This window comes from Carcharhinus amblyrhynchos, chromosome 2 (genome assembly GCF_965287045.1).
Source record: "Carcharhinus amblyrhynchos chromosome 2, sCarAmb.v2.hapA, whole genome shotgun sequence".
NCBI lineage: Eukaryota > Metazoa > Chordata > Chondrichthyes > Carcharhiniformes > Carcharhinidae > Carcharhinus > Carcharhinus amblyrhynchos.
This window is the reverse complement of record NC_137325.1, coordinates 79,696,033-79,717,800: the sequence shown is the minus strand read 5'-3', so window position 1 is coordinate 79,717,800 and position 21,768 is coordinate 79,696,033. Positions and strand designations below refer to the sequence as shown.

The 21,768-nt window shown below is 41.9% G+C and overlaps 1 protein-coding gene across 6 annotated transcripts in view; it reads right to left on the bottom strand.

The window, feature by feature from the left end:
- The window catches only part of sgce (sarcoglycan, epsilon), a 61,007-nt gene that overhangs the window by 30,326 nt on the left and 8,913 nt on the right, over window positions 1-21,768 (bottom strand). For 3 of the 6 annotated variants that reach the window (XM_080207872.1, XM_080207887.1, XM_080207880.1), the window contains exons 1-5: window positions 20,240-20,471; window positions 16,938-17,063; window positions 14,590-14,747; window positions 7,193-7,265; window positions 4,987-5,185 (exon numbers count right to left, since the gene is read on the bottom strand). In XM_080207872.1, coding sequence (XP_080063998.1) covers window positions 4,987-5,185; window positions 7,193-7,265; window positions 14,590-14,747; window positions 16,938-17,063; window positions 20,240-20,456 — 773 coding nt within the window. In that variant the 5' untranslated portion in view covers window positions 20,457-20,471. Of the gene's footprint in view, window positions 1-4,986; window positions 5,186-7,192; window positions 7,266-14,589; window positions 14,748-16,937; window positions 17,064-20,239; window positions 20,472-21,768 lie in introns of those variants that run through there. The other 3 variants (XM_080207894.1, XM_080207902.1, XM_080207910.1) reach the window with 1 other exon arrangement.

The window sequence follows — 21,768 nt, the reverse complement described above, 5'->3', positions numbered from 1 at the left end:
ATGATTTCAGCTTCACTGGTCAAGACTGCAGTAATGGCCCTTCCTAGTAATGGCAATCAGGGTCCCCTCCAAAAGGATTTTGAGCATGCAGGCATGCCTGTCTCCCCAGTTACCTTTTGCTCTCACCGATCACGCGCCACGCTTTCTGCAATAGAGAGGGAATTGTGTTTGAGTGTAGTGTAGTCTGTTTGGTGATGTGATATTATGAGGAACAGCCTTTGCAAGGTGGGTGTGAGGTGTGCAGCAATGCCAAGTGTGTGAGGATACAGTGGAATGAATATGAATCTCAAACATGAGTCCTCATGAATGTGATTGCTCCTAGATGAATGATTGGGTTGTGGTGAATTAAGCAGTGCTGCAGCTGGTCGGATATAGTTTTGGAAGATGCATTCATGACCACTTCTGAGATGTCACTGACCTTCTTGCAGCACTGCATCCAGATCCTTGGGCTCAACTTCTGACTCTGGTTCAACTCCTAGCTCTGACTTCCAAGGTTATCTGTGCCCAATGCCTTCTGGGCAGGAGGCTGGAGGGTCTTACGGCTCTCTGCGGATACTGGACATCGTTCTGCCTTTCCACCTCTTCCACCAACACCTCCAGTGAAGAGTCCAAAATCCTTTGGTGCCTGTGTTCTCCCATCCTGTATCATTTTTCAATGTCTCACAGATCAGAGTCACTTCCTACACAACTGCCAACACCACTCCTGTTCAACAACAAACCTTCCCTTTAAGTAACTACAGACTAGCTTTCAGTAGCATGTAATAGCGTCAAATCTGAGGAGTTAATCCTGATATTTAGCCTCTACTGCTGCATCCATCCAATTAAAGGCACTGGTATTGGTTGGATGATGAAATAAGTGAAACGTGTAATCAGCATGAAACCACATGCTACCTATATCACAAGCAATGGGTGAGGATTAACTGTGCATCATGATTCCCCCATCAGTTTTCAAGTGTAATTTAATCCATTGTCTCATGACAAGAGAAAATCTTGGTTGTGATGGGGATGATTTGATTTGATTTGATTTATTATTGTGACATGTATTGGCATACAATGAAAAATATAGTTTGTTCCGCGCTATACAGAGCATATCCTTCATAAAGGAGGAAACAAGAGAGTGCAGAATATAGTGTTACAGTCATGGCTAGGGTGTAGGGAAAGATCAACTTAATGCAAGGTTAAGTCCATTCAAAAGTCTGACAGCAGCAGGGAAGACGCTGTTCTCAAATTGGCTGGTAGGTGACCTCAGACTTTTGTATCTTTTTCCCAACAGAAGAAGGTGGAAGAGAGAATGTTCAGGGTGTGTGGGGTCCTTAATTATGCTGGCTGCTTTGCTGAGGCAGTGGGAAGTGCAGACAGAGTCAATGGATGGGAGGCTGGTTTGCGTGATGGATTGGGCTACATTCACAATCGTTTGTAATTTCTTGCGGTCTTGGGCAGAGGAGGAATCATACTAAACTGTGATACAACCAGAAAGAATGCTTTCTATGGTGCTTCTGTAACAGTTGGTGAGAGTCGCAGCTGACATGCCAAATTTCCTTAGTCTTCTGTGAAAGTAGAGGCGTTGGTGGGCTTTCTTAACTATAGTGTCGGCATGGGGGGGGTCAGGACAGAAGGTCTCAACCCTTTCTACTTCATCCCCATAGATATAGACAAGGGCACATTCTTCTCTATGCTTCCTGAAGTCAATGACAATCTCCTTCGTTTTGTTGGCATTGAGGGAGAGATTATTGTAGCCGCACCAGTTCACCAGATTCTCTATCTCATTCCTATAGTCTGTCTCGTCATCGTTCGAGATCCAACCCACTACGGCACTGTTGTCAGCAAACCTGAAAATCAGACTGGAGGGGAATTTGGCACACAAACATAGGTGTATAAGGAGTATAGTAGTGGGCTCAGAATACAGCCTTGAGGGGCACCGGTATTGAGGATGATCATGGAGGAGGTGCTGTTGCCTATCCTTACTGATTGTGGGTTGGGAAGTTCAGGATCCAGTCGCAGAGGGACGAGACAAGGCCCAAGCCATGGAGTTTGGAGATGAGTTTCGTAGGAATAATGGCGTATGAAACATGAGCGACACACTGTCCTGTTAAATTAAAAGCAGAGGCGTTTAGAGTAGCTAAGAGTAGTGGGCGAGAAGAGGATTGGGAGAGGTTTAAATGTCAACAAAGATTGACAAAGAAGTTGATAAAGAAGGGTAGGAGAAACTATGAAGCTGGGCTAGCGCTTAATATAAAAAAGGATAGCAAGAGTTTTCATAAATATATAAAAAGGAAGAGGCTGGCTAGGGTGAACGTTGGTCCCTTAGAGGATGAGAAGGGGGACTTAGTGGTAGGGGATGGGGATATGGCTGAGGTCTTGAACAACTTTTTTGTTTCGGTCTTCACGGAGGAGGACGTGAATAATTTGCCGGATGTTAGAGATGGAAAGATGGTAGGACTGGAGGGTCTCGATGACATTACTGTTACTAGAGAGGTGGTGCTCGACAGACTGGAGGGGGTGATTGTGGACAAGTCCCCAGGACCAGATGGAATGCATCCGAGGGTCCTGAAAGAAATGGCGGAGGTGATAGTGGATGCCTTGGTGGTTATTTTCCAGGCATCGCTGGATTCCGGGGAAGTGCCGGAAGATTGGAAAACGGCTAATGTTATGCCGTTGTTTAAGAAGGGTGCCAGGCAAAAGGCGGGGAATTATAGGCCTGTTAGTTTAACGTCTCTTGTAGGTAAAATGTTAGAATCCGTCATCAAGGAGGAAATAGCGAGGCATCTTGAGGGGAACTGCTTGAAAGTGCAGACGCAGCACGGTTTCGTTAAAGGGAAGTCGTGTCTGACAAATTTACTGGAGTTCTATGAGGATGTGTCTAGGGCGGTGGATAGAGGAGAGCCGGTGGATGTGGTCTTTCTGGATTTTCAGAAGGCGTTTGACAAGGTACCTCACAAGAGGTTATTGCAGAAGGTCAGGGGGCATGGAGTTGGGGGTAGGGTGTTAGCGTGGATAGAGGATTGGTTGTCAAATAGGAGGCAGAGAGTGGGGGTCAATGGGTGCTATTCGGATTGGCGGATGGTGACTAGTGGAGTGCCCCGGGGTCGGTGCTGGGGCCTCAGCTATTTACCATTTATATAGATGATCTGGAGGAGGGAACCGAGTGTAGGGTGTCGAAATTTGCTGATGACACCAAAATTGGTGGAAAGGCAAATTGTGCGGAGGGTGGGGAGAGTCTACAGAAGGATCTAGATAGGCTGGGCGAATGGGCCAGGAAATGGCAAATGGAATTTAATGTTGGCAAGTGCGAGGTGGTCCACTTTGGTAGGAATAATGGTAGGAAGGATTATTACTTGCGTGGAGAAAAACTACAGCAGGCGACGGTGCAGAGGGACCTCGGGGTCCTTGTGCATGAGTCGCAAAAACCCAGCTTGCAGGTGCAGCAGGTGGTCAGGAAGGCGAATGGGATGCTGGCCTTCATAGCGAGGGGGATTGAATATAAAAGTAGGGAGGTCTTGCTGCGGCTGTATAGGGCATTGGTGAGGCCGCAGCTGGAGTACTGTGCGCAGTTTTGGGCGCCGTACTTACGCAAGGATATTTTGGCCTTGGAGGGAGTGCAGAGGAGGTTTACTAGGCTGATGCCGGAGTTGAGGGGGTTGAGCTATGAGGAGAGGCTGAATAGATTAGGCTTGTACTCGTTAGCGTTTAGAAGAATGAGGGGAGATCTCATTGAGACATATAAGATGATGAATGGGATGGATAAGATAGAGGTGGAGAGGCTCTTCCCACTCAGAAAGGATAGTAGGACTAGGGGGCACAGCCTCAAGATAAAGGGGGGGCGGTTTAGAACAGAGTTGAGGAGGAACTTCTTCACTCAAAGGGTGGTGAATCTCTGGAATTCTCTGCCCGTTGAAGTGGTGGAGGCTGCCTCGCTAAATATTTTTAAGACGCGGGTTGATGGGTTTTTGATGAGAGAGGGGATTAAGGGTTATGGGGAGAGGGCGGGAATGTGGAACTGAGCCACGACAGATCAGCCATGATCTTATTGAATGGCGGAGCAGGCTCGAAGGGCTAGTTGGCCTACTCCTGCTCCTATTTCTTATGTTCTTACAGTGGTTAGCACTGCTGCATCACAGCGCCAGGGGTCCAGGTTCAATTCCCAGCTTGAGTCACTGTCTGTGTGAAGTTTGCACGTTCTCCCCATGTTTGCATGGGTTTCTTCTGGGTGCTCTGGTTTCCTCCCACAGTCTGAAAGACATGCTGGTTTGGTGCTTTGACCCGAACAGATACCAGAGTGTGGCGATTAGGGGAATTTCACAGTAACTTCGTTGCAGTGTTAACGTAAGCCTTACTTGTCTCTAATAAATAAACTTTAGCTTTACTTTTGTTAAAGGCCGAGCTGAAGTCAATAAATAGGAGCCTAAGGGAAGGGAGTAAATGGAAACATCACCTCCATTTCTCTTACACAATCTACACTGATCCTGATCACATTGCATTTGATTTGCGTTGTAGGTACCACTTCATTTAAAGTGATTTTTCCATAATTTCCTGATAAAAATACCACAAAATCCACAGACCTTGGGATTTGGCAGGCATGTGGTGGAAGGGAAGAGAATTAAGTTGGACTCGTGACATAGCAGACACCAGACATATTCTCAAAGACCTTGCTTGGGATAGAGCCTTCACCCATCCCAAAACCGAACTCTGCATCTGAGGAGATGTAACTGGGGCAGAAAACACCCAAAGAGTTTTCTCATCCCATGCCTGGAAAAGAATAGCCAGGTGTACTGTTCTACCAGGACCTCGAGAAAAGGATTCAAACACAAATCCACCCATGCCATTTTTGTTCATGTCAAACCTGGCAGTAATTGAGCTCTTTAGGAGGCAAGCTACCTGCAGTCTTTAGGTGCAGAGATCTGGACAGGTGAAAGAAACAACTTAAACAGAAAGAATCTGGTGCAAATCTAAAAAAATTGTTTTTTGTTTCTGAAAAATTAAACTCACCCTTCTTTCATATTATTGATGGGAAGAGGCACTCTCCCACCCCGGTCAAGCGCTGAGGTGATGTTGATGGCATTGAGACGATCAGGCTGCCAAACATTCTTCACTGCTCCCAGGAAATCACCAATAACCTCACTTGCCAACATCTCTTCCACATTCATGTTCTTCACAAAGAACTCCGCTTGGTAGGGCAAAGGGTAATCTTTATACAACGAGATTGCAAGGATTGAAAATAATGGATGCACAGATTACTATATTATGAACCATAAAAATATTTGGCAAATGGTGTTGCAGTTGTAGACGCCTTTATAAACTTCCCTTATCTTATGACATCTTGAAGTTTCATTCACTTTATCCCTGGAACTGAACAAAAAGTCCAAAACTCACTGATTTCTCCTGTAATATTTAACTATTTGTCATGGTACAAGATTTTATGGGGGTCCTTCCATTAGCTTTTGGCTAAGTGACCTTTGACTTCTTTATTGACCTCATGACTCTGAATTCCCCAACTGTGCAGTGGCTCTAAACATCAGATAAAAAACCTCTGGTTTCCAACAGCCCACTGCTATGGTTTCAAAGTGCAACCAAGCCAATACCTTCCAGAATTCCAAATGCAAGGTTAACAGCCTTATTATTGAGGATTACTGTAGATTTTTTCCTTTAGCTTCTAGCTAAGTGAATCATCCAGTCCTTTTTCCCTTTTCCAATTCTATCTTATACTGAATGCCAGTTCCTAATCGTAGGCTGCATCATGCAAAATCAGCCACCTTTTAATTCAAAGCTTTCATTAATTCTGCGCAACCACAAATTTATCCTTCACTGGAATTATTGCAAATATCATGGCCAGGATTTTGCACTTCCTTTCAAATTAGATGGCAAATAGAGCGCAAAATCTCACAAGGGGCCCAAATCACGTTAAATGTCAGCGAGATGTCCTGTCGCAATCGTTCCCCCCACTCCCTCCTGTCAACCCCATTACATTATCCATTCACATTGTGTGCTCAATTACAATTGGCCTTCCCACGGCTTGCAGGCCTGATGGAGTGCATCGTGCAGGGAGGAAGAGAGTCATGCCTGGACAGTACGCTGGCACTATCCGAGTATAGCCCTGGCACTCTGTGGGTGGGGGAGGGGTTGTTCTAGTTTTACATTTTGTATCAGGGCAGCCTTTAAAAAATGCACACCTATCTTTAAAAAACAATGTTGTTTGTGGGGTGGGCTCTGACTTACAGCATGAGGTCATGGGTCATGCCTCTTCCAATTTTTTCCCCCCCCCCCGGTTGCAAGCATTACATGGCAGAGAAAGCCATCTGTGGAACCAGCGGCTTCAATATCAATGTTCCCTCCCGCTGCGACACTCTGTACATAAATGGATAAGTTCCATCCCATGTCACCAGTTCTTTAGCTAAGCAAGCCCAGCTTCTGCCTGCTAACCTCTTAAATCAACATGGCCCCAATTTAAAATGCATTAAACTCTAACCTTGCATTTACTTCAGGATCGTTTATCAGTTTCTTAAACAAATGTCCCCATTTTCTACAGTTAAAGCTTTCATTTCTAAAACTAAAAGTTCTATTCTAAAACATATGAAATATGACCAGATTTTTGCTAATCCTGATTTCCAACCCAAACTAAGCTAGATTAATCTCTCCCAGTAGCACCATTGAGCACTCCCCAAGGATATTGGTCCTAGTTCTGTTTTGTTTGCATTTTATTATTCATAAACCTCAAAGACCGATTCTTGTTACACGTTGCACACAGAGTAAATATGCCACAAAATACTTGATACTGGTCTATATTCGCCGTTTGTTTCTCTCTGTTCCTCTCAATTTCTTTAATTCCTGATACAACTAATTTTTCACTTTCTCAGACAAAGATGCAAGTTCATTTTTTTAAGCCGATTTCCTTCAATAATGATGTTTTGAAAGTGGCCTTGTGAGCAGTAGGTCATTTTGAAAGATTTATTTGTAATGACTCCACAATGAAATTTGGCCAGAAACAACTTTAAGAACAGACATACTCAAAGCTGGTTCTTACAGTTGCTGCAAACGCACATGGAGAAAACTGTATGAAATTTCTTCACCCAAAATTTTAACTTGTCTCTTTTTAAAAACACTGATGTTTTCTGAGTACTATTTTTATTTCTATTCCAAAGACACATCCACACTATGTAAAACAGCAAACAGGTTAAAAAAAGATACAGCTCCTCACCATCTGAAGCCATAATGTTCACAACTAATGTATGCCTTGCAGTTTCATACGTTCGTCTATTATACGCAGTGATCTGACAAAGGAGAAAAGAAACAGCAAATCAACAATTCAAAAATAAATCAGTCAATGAAAAGTTAATATATACCTATGGCAATATGTAAAATGCTACACTATTAATGTGTAAATTCTATAATTAACTGCTATACTGCCTATAATAAATGGAAATTTTTAGAAATGCAGTTATTAAATCTCAAATCAGACAGTGCAGAAGAGGTCCTTCACCTGAACTGACGCATGAGAAACACCTGAACTCCCAGCTAATCCCATTTACCTGCACATGGCCTATGGTCCTGAATGTTATGATGTGCGAAGTGCTCATCCAGGTACATTGTGAAGGATGTGAGGCAACCTGCCTCTAACACCCTCCCGGGCAGCACATTCCAGATCACCCGCTAGGTAAACAAGTTTTTCCTCACATCCTCCCTAAACCTCCTGCGCCTTATCTTGATCCTACACCCTCTCATGACTAACCCTTCAACTAAGGGGCACCTGATCAACTCTGTCAATGTCCTTCATAATCTTGTACACCTCGATCAGGTCGCCCCTCAGTCTTCTTTGCTCCAACGAAGACAACCCAAGCCTACCCAACCTCTTCATAACTTAAAATGTTCCATCCCATGCAGCATCCTAGTGAATCTCCTCTGCACCCGTCCTCCAGCGCAATTACATTCTTCTTATACTGCAATCACATCTTTTCTCAAACAGAAATGCAAAATTACGATCACTGGCTGTTTGCCTTCTCCCTTCAGAATGTCCTGCAGCCACTCTGAGACATCTTTGACCCTAGGTCCAGGGAGCCAACACACCATCTTGGAGTCATAGAATCCCTACAGTGCAGAAAGAGGCCTATCAGTCCATCAAGCCTGCACCAATAATCCCACCCAGGCTCTATCTGTATTTACCCCGCTAATCCCCCTGACACTAAGGGACAATTTTATCATGGCCAATTCACCTAACCAGCACATCTTTGGAATGTGGAAGGAAACTGGAGCACCCGGAGGAAACCCATGCAGACAGAGGGAGAATGTGCAAACTCCACATGGTCACCCACAGTGGAAATTAAATCCATGTCCCTGATACTGTGAAGCAGCAGTGCTTGTCGCCATGCGGCCACAGAAACACTTATCTATTCCCCTTACAATTGAACCCCCTATAACAACTGCATTTCCACACTTCTTACTCCTGCCATCTACAGCAGAACCAACCATGGTGCAACGGATTTGGCTGTTGCTGTTTTCCTCTGAAAGGTCATTCCCCTCAGTAGTATCCAAAATGGTATATCTGTTTTGCAGGGGAATAACCACAGGAGATTCCTGCACTGTCTATCTCTCTTGCTCTGCCTGGTGGTCACCCATTCCTTTCCTGCCTGTGGAATCTGAACCTGTGGAGCAACCACCTCTCTATATGTGCTTTCCACAATACTCTCTGCCTCGCAGATGCTCCATAGTGTCCCCAGCCACCATTCCAGCTCTGAAATGTAGGCTTCCAAGGACTGCAACTGGAACTGTGCCATTATGATGAAGTTTAAGCAATATTTTGAAATTTCCCTTCTCAAGTATTTGAGAAAGATAATGTTGTACAATGTATTTCAATTATCTGCACAGTTACTACAAATAAATCCAATTAGTTAAATTACAGAATTCTAGCCAGACAAGAGTTAGAGATGGATGATGTAAATGTAAATAAGGGATGATAATCTGAAGCAAACATAAATAACATTTTCAGAATCAGGGAAAAGGGAAGTAGCACAATTAACAATGTTGTGGGAAAAGAATTCATGGAGATGGTCTGAGCACGATCAGATTATTTCAGCCTGCCTTACTGAATAAACTCCCCTTATCTCAACTACATCTTCCTTCCTTGAATTCACCCATTTACATTACAATATTTTTGATATCGTTTGGCAGTTTAACAGATTCCTTCCTTTTTAACACTAACGCACTTTCATTCGCCATGTCCCTAGATTCTCCATTCGTCAACCCGGACAGTCCGAAACTCTACACTTCTGCAAATAGTGGTCCAACTGGTCCTCAGTCATCTCCACCCACATCATATTGAATGACCTTTCTTTTAAATCCAGTCCCTCAAAACAAAAGGGGTCGCCATAGCAACCTACACTGGTTAAGCAGCACTTCTACGTTTGTAGGATACGTTGAACATTCTTTGCTCCAGTGGTGGTTAGGCCCTCTCTCCTTTACCTGTTTTGCTGTTACATTAATGATGGAGTCAGTTTCAGCTCTTTATCACCCACTAGCCCACTCACCCTTCCATCAAGGGCCTTAGCTTCCCAATTAAATGACAATCAAGGGCACAAATCCACCTCCACTGCCATAAACGCTGGCGGTGGCAGGCAAGTCAGAGTGCAAAGGCTGTTTACAAAACTTTTTTTTGAAAAGGCAGGGAAGGAAGAGGGAGGGTCATCAATAGAGGGATCCGCTGTGCACATTGGGGCAAGCCCCAAGATGTCACCCACCGTTTTGTTCCCTCTCACCTGCCCTTCAAAACTGTCCACCCCACTGTCTCTGTCTCTCTTTCTCTAGGGTACGTGATCCCTTCCTGCCCTGAAACCCTGCAATTTGCTTCACTTCAGGCATCACAGGCGATCTCTGTGCGCCTGTATTTGGTCCCAGCAGCACCCACTACTGCTCTGGTCTGCTGGGACCGCCAGAGTTGTTGGGGTAGAAGTCTGAACCCAGCAATAGTATCGCAGCAGGGCACACTTATTAAAAAGCTTTTTTCTTCTTGTCAGGGGGTGGGGTGGAGTGAGGGGCAGGTCAGCAGAACCCAAACCCCCCCCCATAATGGCCAGTCCCACAGCACAGCATCAAGCACCCCTACAAGTGAGCCAGCAATTTACATGCATTTTTCCTCCAATGTTGGATACGACATCTACAGCATATTCTTCAATCTCCTCTACACCGAAAATCCTTTTATAGTTTTTTAATGATCTATGATATTAAATGCCTTTTTAGGCCAAGGCCAAATTATAAACCATGACAGTTAATCTTGTCTGTAAAACGTCAAGATATTTGGGGTGGCACAGTAGTTAGCAATGCTGCCTCACAGCACCTGGGACCTGAGTTCAATTCTCGGCTTGGGTCACTGTCTGAGTGGAGTTTACACATTCTCCCCATGTCTGTGTGGGTTTCCTCTCTGTGCTCCGGTTTCCTCCCACACTCCAAAGCTGTACGTTTAGGTAGACTGGCCAAGCTAAATTGCCTCTTAACGTCAGGGGGACCAAATAGGATAAATACATGGGGATAGGGCCTAGGTGGGATTGTGGTTGGTACAGTCGATAGGCCAAATGGCCTCCTTCTGCACAGTAGGATTCTATTAAAAAATTTATAAATGATTGCTAAAAAATATGGTTAAGCAAGCTGTGGCAAGGCCAAAAGCATTTGAAAATTTAAATACGGTCTGTCTGACACCTTATGCTGAAATAGCAATTACAGTGTATTGTAGTTTATATTATATTGAAGTTTAAAGAACAAGTCATTATGTTGAAAAGCAAATTAACTATCAATGCCTTGGAAAAGTGAATGTGGTTACATATCTTGTGAAATGTTTATGATTTGTTGCACTAGGAAATGCTTTGAAATGCTATGCAGAATTGTAACCTTTAGAATCTTTTGCAGAGATTGTTAAGACCAACAGGGAAATCCTGTGAGCACCTGTGGACTGAAATGTAAAGAGGTTATGACATCAGACTAATGCAGGGGAGATGGGATATCCCAAAAGGATAAACCATCAGTTAAGAGGATAAAAGATGAAGTGCTTGATCGTCCAATTAGATTCTCCTTTGTGATTGATTAAGGACCATACAGGTACAGAGTGTGATTGAGTGGCAATAGATTTACTAATCAACACAAGTTAAACTATGTGCTACTTAATGTAATAAGAAGTCTCACAACACCAGGTTAAAGTCCAAGACATTTATTTGGTAGCATAAGCCACAAGCTTTCGGACCACTGCCCCTTCATCAGGTGAGTGGGAGTTCACAAACAGGGCATATATAGACACTCAATTTACAAGATAATGATTGGAATGTGAGTCTTTACAGGTGATCAAGTCTTTAAGGTAAGAGAGGGTTAAGCACAGATTAAAGAAATGTGTATTGTCTCCAGCCAGCTGGTGCTCAGAATGGGGACACTGCTGTAGGGTGGTCTACATCTATGATAACCATTTCCTTTACCCTTCTACCAAATTCCTGAACCCTGTGTGCTTTTCCATTTTACCATGCTTCCCCTTCATCTGCCTATCACTCATCCTTTTAGCTATTCACATATTCTGATGCTTCATCTGTCTTCTATTATGTGTCTTCTACACCTCTTGCTAATGTTACCCGCTTTTATCACTGTTTTTGTTTTAATAACTCGATGGGATATAACAATGGCAGCATTTGTTGTCCCCTAATTGCCTTTGAGAAGGTGATGGTAAACATTTTTCACAAACCATTGCAGCCCATGTTGTTAGGAAATCACGATAAAGCGAAAGAACATAGAATTCTATAATTTGGAACATGTTTTGTTTCAAGGACAGCACATTTTGTTAAAAGGAAAATTGTCAAGACAGGTTGGCCAGATTGATGAAACTGGCATTTTAATATAAAGGCAAAATACTGTGGATACTGGAGTCTGAACCAAAACATCCTGACACGAAATGTTAGCTCTATCCTCTCTCCACAGATGCTGTCAGACCTGCTGAAATTTTCCAGCACTTTTTGTTTTTGTTAGGGTTTTAATATGCTGATTAGTTTAGCAGCAATATAAACATGTTTATCTAAAGCAAGTGGCTGACAATGGAGTATAGCTTGTCAAAAGTTCAAATAAAGGTGGTAAAAGTTCAAAAGATGTGGGTGAATTTCAGATTTGCATTCTAAAAGGTGAACTTGTGTAATAAGAGCAATTTCTGTGAGTTTTTTTTAGATAAGGGAAGATCAAAAGGAAAAACAGTGCATCAGATGGAAGTTCACCCTGTGCAAAGAAGTTGTTTTAAGACCGCAGCCCACAGCAGAAATCTATGTCAACTCCCAACAAGCTGTGCCTGGAGAAAGTCTGTTCGAGAAGCCAATCATCTCTATCCTAAGCCAGGTGCAGCCCCAAAAAATATAGGTGCCTTGGTGGTAACTATTTCTGGATTTTGCTTCTAGTTTTAAAACCTATTGGATGTTGTTTGGGGAGGTTTAGCTCAAAGGTTAGGAAAATAGAAAGATTTGGAAACGGGTAAATTTAAAGACACCAGCTGGAATTTTCTAGCTGTTCTTGCTGACCAACCTTCCACTCCACTGACGGTGCATCCCCACTGCAGGTTGCCCGGTGCATGGGGAGTGCATAGAACTGGAACCCCACCGAGGCTGTCTCTGCAAAACATGCTGCGGGGACTGCACGTAGTGTATAACCATTAATGCAGTTAAATGTATTTGTAGTTGACTATCTTGGTGTGCTTTACTGTTCAATAAGCATTTATTTTGTTTAAAATGATTTAAAAAAAATGTCTGGGACATCCTTCACTGGTCTTCACATCTTTCATCACTTTATACCAAATTGCAAAATGTAGTTAAGAGCCTCTGGGATTTGGAATACCCCAGTATTTATCAGATGTGCACTTAACGTGGTGTTAGAACATCAGCAGTTCTGTTAAAGAAGGTGTTTGACGATTAAACCATCCCTTTTTTCCACATCAGTATTTTATGATGTAAAAAAATGTAGGCCTACATTTTACCTATGTGTGGACTCACAGTGCAATCACACCAAGGAACTCTACATAGTGATGCGGCTGATGCTCCACCGTGTAACTGCATCCTCTAGCATCAATACCCCCAACCCCGCACATCCCATCACCAGATCCAGAAAAGTACACAGCAGGAGCTACATTGAGAAAAATGTGAAAAAGTTGCAATCATTAAGCAATGTAGCCCATTTACTGTATATTCAGGTTTGGTAACTTGAAAAGAGAACAAGTGGATAGTAACAACAAAAGAATATTAAATAATGGAAGTGACAATATGTAATGTGTTCCTGGTGATGATTAGCTAATGATAGTTGAGGAGAAATAGGCATTGCTTTCACTCTTAACTGTGACCAGACTCTTACAAGACAGGGGTAGCAATTTTAATCAAATGTCAGTATTTGATTACAGCATCCTCACCTTCAATCAAAAGGTTGAGATCAATTGTACTCTCTAACTAGCAACAATAAGCTAAGTTGTCACTGCATTTTAGCACTGACTGTAAACTGCATTAATGCAGAAGTCACCCTTTTTGATGTGAAATGATGTAAAACATGCCAGGTGCTATTTAAAGAGGAGCAGAAAGTTTTCTGTCCCTTCTTATTAATACTTATCCTTCAGGTAACATCAGTAAAATTAACTCAACATTGCTATTTTACAATCTTACTATGTACAAAATAGCTGCCCAGTTTACCTCCATAAAAGGGCAGAATATTTCCTTCTAAGACTAAGGCCGGAATTCTCTGGCTATTCACGGTCCAATGCCGTTGCCAGCAAGAACAGAGAATTTGGTGCTCAGCCAAATCTCTGCTCACTGCAGCAGGACCAGAAAATCCCAGCTGCAAGCAAGGTCGGAGAATCGGGCCTCAATTCCTATCCCAGGGGCAGGAATGTGGAGTGTTCCTTACTGCAGAGGCCAATGGGAAACCAAGCCATATCTTTCAGCTCTGATCTCATTAGATATGCAACTGGGTGTTTTGGGCCATCAGGGCAGGTCACACAACACGTCATCCGTCATCATATCTGGAAGCCATACTGAAAAGGCACCCACATCTCTGACCCACTATTGTAGAAAGATGATGGATTTCCTGAAAATGAAAATGGAATTCCTGGAGGATTCTCAAGCTGGGAAGTGGACTTCCTTGATGACACTGAATCTGGAAAATCCACCTGCAGCTGCTCCCTCTATCCACTGCTGTGGTGTTCCTGGGTCAAGAGTTGTTGGCAGCCTCCACTCCAAGCTCTGGACGTAGCCCCAGGCATTTTTCAGGCAAGTACCGATATCTGCATGCCTAAATGTTCTATGTTCTAAAAATGTTCTGCACCAGTGTCACAGGGAATTAAGCGTGGGTACAAAATTCTGGTCGAGCTATCAACTGCATCCCATTTGCAGGAGGCGAATCAGTTTCATGACGAGTTCCAGTGGGTTTCCCAATCTAACATGGTAGGCATCAGTGGATGAAATCCAAAAATATTTCTAGATAACCAGATTGCCGCAATTTATAAAGTGGAATATATTGAGTGAGAATAAACACATAGTTATTCTTTATTTTGGTCACAATCTAGAAGATTTAGCATAATAATGCATCCCTAATCAGATTTCTTGGTACCTCAATGATTGTTGTCTTGTCAGCGTTCTCAGCGGTAGGTGACCCATAAAGTACTCCGTCACTGTATGGAGTTCTTTGAATATATCGCAGCCAGCCAGGTCTGTCTGGGTATCCTTTTAGATTTGTCTTGAATGTAATGGGATCATTTCGAGCATCAGCTGAACAAAAATTAAAGACACTTTAGAAAAATACTTATAAGCAAATGCAGATTTATTTTTATAGTTCTGAATTTGTGCACTTTTAACCCACAGAGTCACAAAATCAGAAGTTTACTGCACAGAAAGAGGTCCTTCAACCCATTGTCTCTCAGCCAGCCTTCAAGCACCTACGTACTCTAATCCCATTTTCCAGCACTTGGTCCATAGCTTGGATGCATTATGTTTCAAGTATTCATCTAAATGCTTCTTAAATGTTGTGAGTGTTCCTGCCTCTACCAAACTTTCAGACAGCAAGTTCCAGAATCCCACCACTCTCTGGATGAAAATGTACTTCCTCAAATCCCCTGCACCTGACCTTATTTCCATGCCTCCTGGTTATTGACCTCTTTACTAAGGAGAACATTTTTTTTCCTATCTATCCTATCTAAGTCCCTTGTCATTTTGTATACCTCTCGATCAAGTCCCCCTTCTACAGCCTTCACTGCACGAAGGAAAACAACCCCAGCCTAGCAGCCTCTCTTCATAACTGAAATTGAAGACTTCAAAAGAAATTAGGAACTATTGAATATAAACAGGAATCAGCAAAAAGAGTTAAAGCTCTAGAGAAGTCCATAAAACAACAGTATGAATTGACTGACAGCAAACTTAGAGAATAAAATTGACAACATTAAGGAGAGCTCAATGAGACAATGAAGCATTAGTTGAAAAAGAAGCTAGAAAATAAGCACAAGTCCAGTGAAAAATTGAATCAGTAGAATAAGAGCTTAAAGAAGGAAATCTTGACAATGAGAAATCAACTGAAGAGGTAAAAACATTGAATTTGACAGCAGCATCAGCAATTCAGGCAGACAAAGAAACTGAGATTACATGCCAGAATAAAATTGCTGAATCAGTCACACAAATGGAAAAGCAGCAAGCCTTATGAAAGAGTTCTGTACATATTTGGAATGGTACATAGTTAAAGCCTATGAATAAGCTGCAAGATCTCATCAGTATTTCCATGAAGAAATGCTTTTGAACCAGTAAACACCAAAGTACCTGCGTACCTGATTGATCTATTATAGACATTACTGATGTCTCAGTATAAGCAAGTAGTAATGAACTGCTTGTGCCAGAAGCAGTTCCTGTTAATGTCAATCCTGTGGCAGTATAAATAAATAATATCCTTTTGCTCCTTCATAAGCTCAGAATAAACATGGTTACAGTTCATCACCCACTGGCCAGGTGTAAATAAAGTGAAGTTTTAAATCTTGATGATTTGGAAACATGCAATAGCAACCAGCAGTTGCAATAGTAGCATGGACATTTAAAAAAAAAATTAGATAGATGTAACATTAACCCAAAGTGCAAAATCTCAACATTCAAATAATTATATTAGAAAACAAGAATGGAAAATATCTCGAATATGCAGTAAGGAAACATAGTGAGGCTGGCTTAAGCACCTGTATTGAAAATAGCAGCAGCACCACCAAACAATGGCTGGAATAAGTATGAATAAGTGGGCATTATCCGTTACATCACAGTTTCAGCATTAAGCAGTAAATAGTCTAATTAGTGCTTAAGTGTGCTTTAGACTTTACAAAATCATGACATGACAGTATTGTGACAACAGTGCCAAGAACATTAATCAATCATATAGATTTTCCTAAACATAGGTCTTAGGATCAGAAGTAGGCCATTCAGCCCTTCAAGCCTGCTCTGCCATTCAATAAGATCATGCTTGATCTGATTATGATCTCAACTCCACTTTCCTGTCTGCCCCTGTCTATTAAAAATCTATCAAGCTCAGCCTTAAATAACCCCCTTTAATTACACAATTATAGAATATTTACTCAATTAAGAAACGGCATGATTTTAATTGTCCTCAAACTGATAGAAATCAATAAAAGGCAAGACTAAACATAATTTGTATACAAATACACAATGCAAACAAAATTAACAGTCACAAAAAATGTAGCTGCCTGCCCCAAGGTTAGCATCTGCAAAACCTTGATACTCTGCACAACTAAACCCAGTTCCGCAACCCCCGGAAATACTCTCCTGCAAAGAACTTGCAAAACTAACTTGCAACACTGCAGAAATGTATGCATCAACAATGTGCAAAACATACAACACTCATTTAAAAAAAGGGTTAAGTAAGCCTGCTGTGAGCACAGGGTAACTGAGATAGGTCAACAGAGTATCACTTACCAAGTTTCACCGAGTAGGGAGGAAATTCCCCTTTAAAGTACTCTCTCTCCAAAACATGGACAAAAAGGACTCCAGAAGATGGATAAACATTCCGATCCGAATGGACTCGTGAAAAAATGGAATACACTGAAGAGAAAATGAGATGGGAGGGGGACAGACAATAAATTAAAATCAAAGTTCCACCTTATGTAAACATAGAAGATTTTACATTCATTTAGAACAGATCAACAAGCTGCATTACATAGTGAATATAGAGAGGTTTCACATATTTGCCTGTACCCCGTGTTAAGTACTTGATCACCAAAGGAATTCAACTGAAATAATTAAACTGACATACTAAAACAGTATTTTAAGTTTGAAAAAACAAGTTTATTTATTAGTGTCACAAGTAGGCTTACACTAACGCTGCAATGAAGTGACTGTGAAAATCCCCTAATCATCATATTTTGGCACCTGTTCAGTTACACTAAGGGAGAATTTAGCAAAGTCCATCGACTTAACCAGCGTGTCTTTCGGACTGTGGGAGGAAAGAGGAGTACCTGGAGGAAACCCAAAACCCATGCAGACATGGGGAGAACATGCAAACTCCACAAACTGTGACTCAAGTCAGGAATCGGACCTGGGTCTCTGGCACTGTGAGGCAGCAGTGCTAACCACTGTGCTGCCCCATATTATTAACTAAATAGGTATCAATTTTAAACGTATGATTTACTTATAATAAATAAAGTCAAAATACTATTAAATATTATTCCATCAATAAATGCCTAGTTTACATCAATATTTATGTCAATGCAGCTTTAAGTGGAGCAAATCTTTTGTAATTTTATGGGTCTTTTTTTTACTATTCTTAGGAATCTTTTTCTACAAAACCAGAAAGAATTTTTTTCTCTGCAGTGTCAAGATGACATATTGGATAGACATTTTTTCAACTCAAGGATTTGAACAAGCTTGCTGAGAAAGACAGGATTGATCGCCAGCGGGTTGGGTCCTAAGTGAACTAAATATATATAGTATTTAAGATCCAGCTAAAACATGTTTAAAATTTAGCACAAACCATAACATGTCCACTCAGGTCACTTCTAATACTGCATTAGAGTTCGACACAATATTGGGAAGTCAAAAGAGATTTCTGAAGTTGGATGTTTCCAGATAATAGATGATAATTTACAACCGAAGGTTCAGGATTTTAGGGTAAAGGTAATGTCAAGGGAGTTCTAAGTTTGGGGATTACATTATAGGGTATTGCAGAAGAAGCTCTTACTTGAGGTTGATGTTTAGGCAATTTGACAAGCAATCTGGAGTTAACCATTGTTAAGAGTAAAATGGTGAATATTCAGTAAATAAAAGCTCAAATAGAAATGAGCAAAATTTAATGCACTAGCTTTTCAATGGTGGGTATATTTTACAATTAATCGATTATGGTTGCAATGAATATAGTGAAACAAATTAACTCCCGCAGCCTGGTGATTTCCCTGGAAGAGTTTCCCCTCCGGCAATGGGCCTCAGATGTTTTAACATCTTCTTCCTTCACCTGTTGAATGAAGCAGGTCTCCAGCCTTCCTCAGCAATGGCCACCATTCCTGGCAACATTTCTAAGGTTCCTGACCTGCCAGATTTCTGACTGGGCTAGCAGCTCTCAGAGCAGGTGGCCATCCCAAATGGGACAGCAACACCAATGGCAACGGGGTGGAGGTGGGGAGTCCTGTTGGCTACCTGACCCACTTTTGCAGCCGTTATCAAGCCATCCACTCAATCAGCAAAATTCACCCCAACATAGAAGTAGACATATTTCAATTCCTGTAAAATATAATTTCCACTATGACAGTCATTTAATTTAACCATTCCAGGTTTTAAAAGATAACATTATAGGATTGGGCTGTTTTAGAAAGCAAAAGGTAGACATTGGAATGTTGCTCAGAGACATGAACTTTAATCTTTGCTTATTACTGTAGCCCAGAAATAGAGATGAACAGGTGCCATTTTTAGTTTAAATTTACATTCACAAATCCCATGAGTTTTAACTTGAAAGTCTAGTTTGACAAGTGTCATGTATCACTCACTGTATTTTAAAAATAAGTCTTTATGACATGTTCATTCTGAAGGGATAGTCTTTCAAATAAAGAATCTACCAACTCTACTAGTTATACATTTATAACTTTTAATCTTTAGAACTACAAATTCATGAATTATCTTAATATTTGGTAGACTAGATAAGCTTTTATTAAAGGAGGCCACTTGACCCAGGATTTCAGTAAACTAATTGCAAATGTAACTCCTTTTAATTTAACATATTTATAACTGCAAGGACTGAGAAATATTTTAACTCTCAGAAAATATTGAACTGATACAACAAAATCTAATTGAATCAAATTCACATGGAACAATTATCTCATGTTAGGTCAGAATTAAAAATAAATTAAAAACACAACACAAAGGACACTACTTTGTTGATTAATTGTCAGTTAATACCCAGATGAATTTGATGCTCGCAAACAGCTGCAACTGCAAAATGTTACAATTACAGGGATGCATTTATACAGTTGGTTAAACTCTAGGAGCTGGGTGTGAAACATGGCCTGGCTAATGTGATAAAGATCTCCTCTGGCTCTTCATGCTGAGGGTCCCACGTTAGCTGTTCTCGGGTAGTATCAACCCAATCCCTATTGGACCAGAGCACAAAACTACCTCTAATTTGGCAGTCTCAATCAGAGGTTACTGCTTTCGAAATGGAAAATGTCACTGGTAAAGGAAAGCTCCTTTAAACTTAAAACAACATTAGAACTGAGCAAATGGAGTTTTACTCTGAACTCTCACACATTGGGTGGAATTCTCCCAAAAAAAATTCGAAGTGCCCAATTCGCGTAAAACTGGAGTAAGTCTTTTTTTTAAAGCGGGATTTTCGAAATGAATCTTCCACTTTCAGCGCAGACAGCCTTAACATAAATCACGATAAAAATCGGTAGGCGGGGAGTATTCCTGCTGGCCAGGCCAGCAGCGTAACGCTGAACGGAGCCACTATGCATCGCCGATGTCAGTGGGGAGATTGGCGCATATGCAGGAGACCTTACTGCTGGCCTCAAGATCACTGGCCAACACAGCAACCTCCAATCAGTGCCTCTCTGAACCCTCCTCCCTGCACGCCCCAATCACTGGCCAGCTCCCTGACCCACCTAGCATGCTGACCACCCCACCCCGATGACCAGCCCTGTTCAGCTCTCCCCCCATCACTAATCCCAAATGCGCAGTGACAGTGGGACTCCTGACCGACACCGAGACCCGCCCCGTCATTAGGTCACACTCACTCTGCTCTGCATCCCTCTCCCGACATTGCCTGTTAATGGGGAGCTGTTGTAAACCCTGCTGGAATGAAACATTCCTGGCAGTGTGTCGGTGGGCGGGGAGACACTTCAGTCCCAGGCCCGTTAATCCCACTGAAATTTGGATTAAATATTTAAAGCAGTTCTGCACCAATTTCTGGCACGGAACTGACGACAGCTGAAATCCGGTGGCTGGAGACATGTAGAGGCTGTAGTGCCCAGCGGGAAGCCCAATGACGTCCGTTTATGTCTCCCGGCCCGGTGCACTGCCACAAAGCAGGCTGGGAAAATCATCCCCATTATGTCTGATCTGGACTGACATTGAGTATGCATGTCCAGTCCCAACATCGAGATCCTCAACTTGATGAGCACAAAAATCCAAAAGGTATTTTTACATTTATCAAAACCTATCTGGCTGTTTCTTTTTTTATCCATAACAAATATAAACAGAAATATTACGGAAGGAAAAACTTGAGATTCACAAAGTTTTAAATGTTTCTAAGCTGCCGACTGCAGTCAAATGTTACAAGAATTGACTACTGCTGATAGAGTGCATGAACATCAGAATAGCTCGAGACAAAAAAAGGCCAAGGCCCAAAACAGTTCACCTTTTCCCATTCTGGAAGGTGCATAATAATATAATAATGAAGTTATTGACAAACTGTGGGAATCACTTGCAATTAATTCATCTGAATAAGACCCAGACATAAGGTGAGGAAAACTGCCAATAATGGAGAACTTTGGGACATATTGGTTCAAATTCAAATGTTCTTCCCAAGCATCTTACTCTCACGTCTTGTCTCAAATTACTCATATACTGTATTCAAAAATATTACAGTCCAAAACAAACCTAATTCACATTTGAATAAAATAATGTTGATAATTTTCTAGTTAGTCTGCTCCAGATTTACTACTTGATTGTGATGTTTCCAGAGTTTTGAATATACCCTCTTTCACATTCTGCCTATGTCATTGGGATCTACTACCCTAAACAAGGTAAATCAGCTCATCATGGCCTGAATTATCCAGTCCCCTTTTAATATTCAAAAAGGTAGCAGCCATATCACCTTTTTTCCAGCAAGAAAATATCCAATTTAAAGCTTAAAGTTTATTTATTAGTGTCACAAGTAGGCTTACATTAAAACTGCAATGAAGTTACTATAAAAAATCCCCTAGTCGTCACACTCAGGGCCTGTTCAGGTACACAGAGAGAATTTAGCATAGCCAATGCACCTAACCAGCACACCTTTCCGGCTGTGGAGGAAACCAGAGCACCCAGAGCAAACCCACGCAGACACGGCGAGGACGAGCAGAATCCGCTCAGACAGTGACCCAGGATGGGAATCGAACCCCGATCCCTGGCACTGTGAGGCAGCAGTGCTAACCATTGTGCTGCCTTCATAATTTACTCCTCATAATCCAATTCCTCCATCCCCACAATCATTCTAGTTGCTCTCTTTGTCCTTTCAATAGCTGCAATATCTATGGAAGGTGGAAGTGTATACAGAATTCTC